General features: G+C 45.9%; 1 protein-coding gene across 1 annotated transcript; it reads right to left on the bottom strand.

Moving 5' to 3' along the window:
* Nucleotides 1–280: 280 nt before the first annotated feature.
* On the bottom strand, nt 281–868 carry LOC106799505 (uncharacterized). Its single transcript, XM_014778271.1, has one exon. It carries the CDS (start codon nt 866–868, stop codon nt 281–283), a length of 588 nt encoding a protein of 195 aa, XP_014633757.1.
* Between the last annotated feature and the right edge of the window lie 1,033 nt (nt 869–1,901).

Genomic DNA, 1,901 nt, shown 5'->3' with positions numbered 1-1,901 from the left:
AAGGGTCTGCCTAGGATAAGAGGAATTTCCGCATCTTCTTCTATGTTCATGATGACAAAATCTACCGAAAAGGTAAAATGGCGGATTTTGACCAGGACATCTTCCACTACCCCGTATGATCTGGTGATTGATCGATCTGCTAGCTGGAGCGTCGTCTTGGTATGATCTATCTTCAAGTTTCTAATTCTCCTACACATTGACAAGGGCATCAAGTTGATGCTTGCTCCTAAGTCAATGAGAGCCTTCCCTATTGAATCATTCCCTATGGTGCAAGGGATTGTCACGCTCCCGGGGTCTTTGAATTTTTTAGCAGCTTCCTCTGTATCACTGCACTACAGTTGCCTCCCACCATAATGTTTTCGCTGTCAATGTACTTCTCCTTCTTGGTGAGGATGTCCTTCATGAATTTGGTGTAGAGCGACATCTGCTGTAAGGCTTCCCCAAATGGCATGGTTATCTCCAGCCCCTTGAATATTTCTAAGAAACGCTTGAAGTAACGCTCCGTATTCTCCTTTGATGGCACTAAAGGATATGGAGGCTCCTTTAGAGGGACTGGTGGCTCTTTTTTCCTAGCCTCTCGGGCTAACTGGCTTTTGGTCTTAGGGATTAAGACTGTCTTCTCTCCTTCTTTTTCTTCCTTTTTCTCCTCTTCTTTCTCTCTGTCTTTGTCTGCCCTTCCTTCCTCAGACTGGTCTCCTTCAGTTCTCTGCGAGCTTCTAGTCCACACCGCCTTGCATTCTTCCTTCGGGTTATTTTCTGTGTTGGCTCCGAAGCTACTAGTGGGTCTTTCAGCCATTTGTTTGGCTAATTGCCCCACTTGTATCTCCAGGTTCTTGATGGCGACTTCTGTGCTCATATGGTTGGACATAGTTACCTGTATAAATTGATTAAGTGTCTCCTCAAGCCTGCTAGTCTTCTCATAAAGATCTATCCCTTGGTTGGAGTTCTGGGCTTGTTGGCTTCCTTGCTCCTTGTTAAATTGGTTCCTCGGATGATTCCTCCAGCTCAAGCCTTGTGTGAAATTCCTCCCTTGCGCTTAGGAAGCTCCTCTCGCTTTGCCTTGGTTGAATCCCGGTGGTCCTCCTTGGTTGTAGCCTTGGAATTCATGGCGATTCTGAGTTCCCATGTAGTTTATACCCCTGGAAGAATCTTTTTGGGCTATGCATTGCCCTGGCTTGTGTGCTCCTCCGCAGATGTGGCATCCCCCTATTTGCATGACTGAAGAGTGAGGGGGGCTTACTGCTTGTAGTTGTTGCAGAAGTTTGCCAAGGGTCTCCGTTAAGGCTTCTATCTGTCGAGACAATTGTTTGTTCTGAGCCAAGTTTGCATCTTGGGTGGTGAGTTCTAGAAGGCTTCTCTTTGTTGGCACATATGTGCGATCACGAAGGATGGCGTGATCACTGACCGCCATGTTTTCTATGAGTTCCATTGCCTCCTTCGGTGTCTTTAACTTGATCTTCCCTCCTGCGGGTGCATCCAGTAGTTGCTTTGATTGTGATTGCAGGTCATCTATGAAGATGTTTAGTTGCACCGATTCACTGTACCCATGTGTAGGCGTCTTTCTGAGTAATCTGTGGAAACGGTCGAGTGCCTCACTGAGGGATTCATTAGGAAATTGATGGAATGAAGAGATTTCCATCTTCCTTTCAGCGGTCTTTGACTCTGGGAAGTATTTCTTCAAGAACTTCTCTACGACTTCTTCCCATGATCGCAAGTTGTTACCCTTGAAGGAGTGTAACCACCTTTTTGCCTCCCCTGCTAGTGAAAAGGAAAAGAGATTAAGGCGTATAACACTTTCAGGGACTCAAGCTATTTTGACCGTGTTGCAAATCTCGATATAGGTGGCAAGGTGAGCATAAGGATCCTCATTTGGTAGACCATGGAAGAAGTTTCCTTGAATT

The sequence above is a fragment of the Glycine max genome, chromosome 1 (genome assembly GCF_000004515.6).
Source record: "Glycine max cultivar Williams 82 chromosome 1, Glycine_max_v4.0, whole genome shotgun sequence".
NCBI lineage: Eukaryota > Viridiplantae > Streptophyta > Magnoliopsida > Fabales > Fabaceae > Glycine > Glycine max.
Note: the sequence above shows the minus strand (reverse complement) of the source record. Positions and strands in the feature narration are given on the sequence as shown.

Excerpts from the sequence above, each read along its gene's own strand:
- LOC106799505 (XM_014778271.1), bottom strand. The coding sequence starts at position 868 with ATGTCCAACCATATGAGCACAGAAGTCGCCATCAAGAACCTGGAGATA.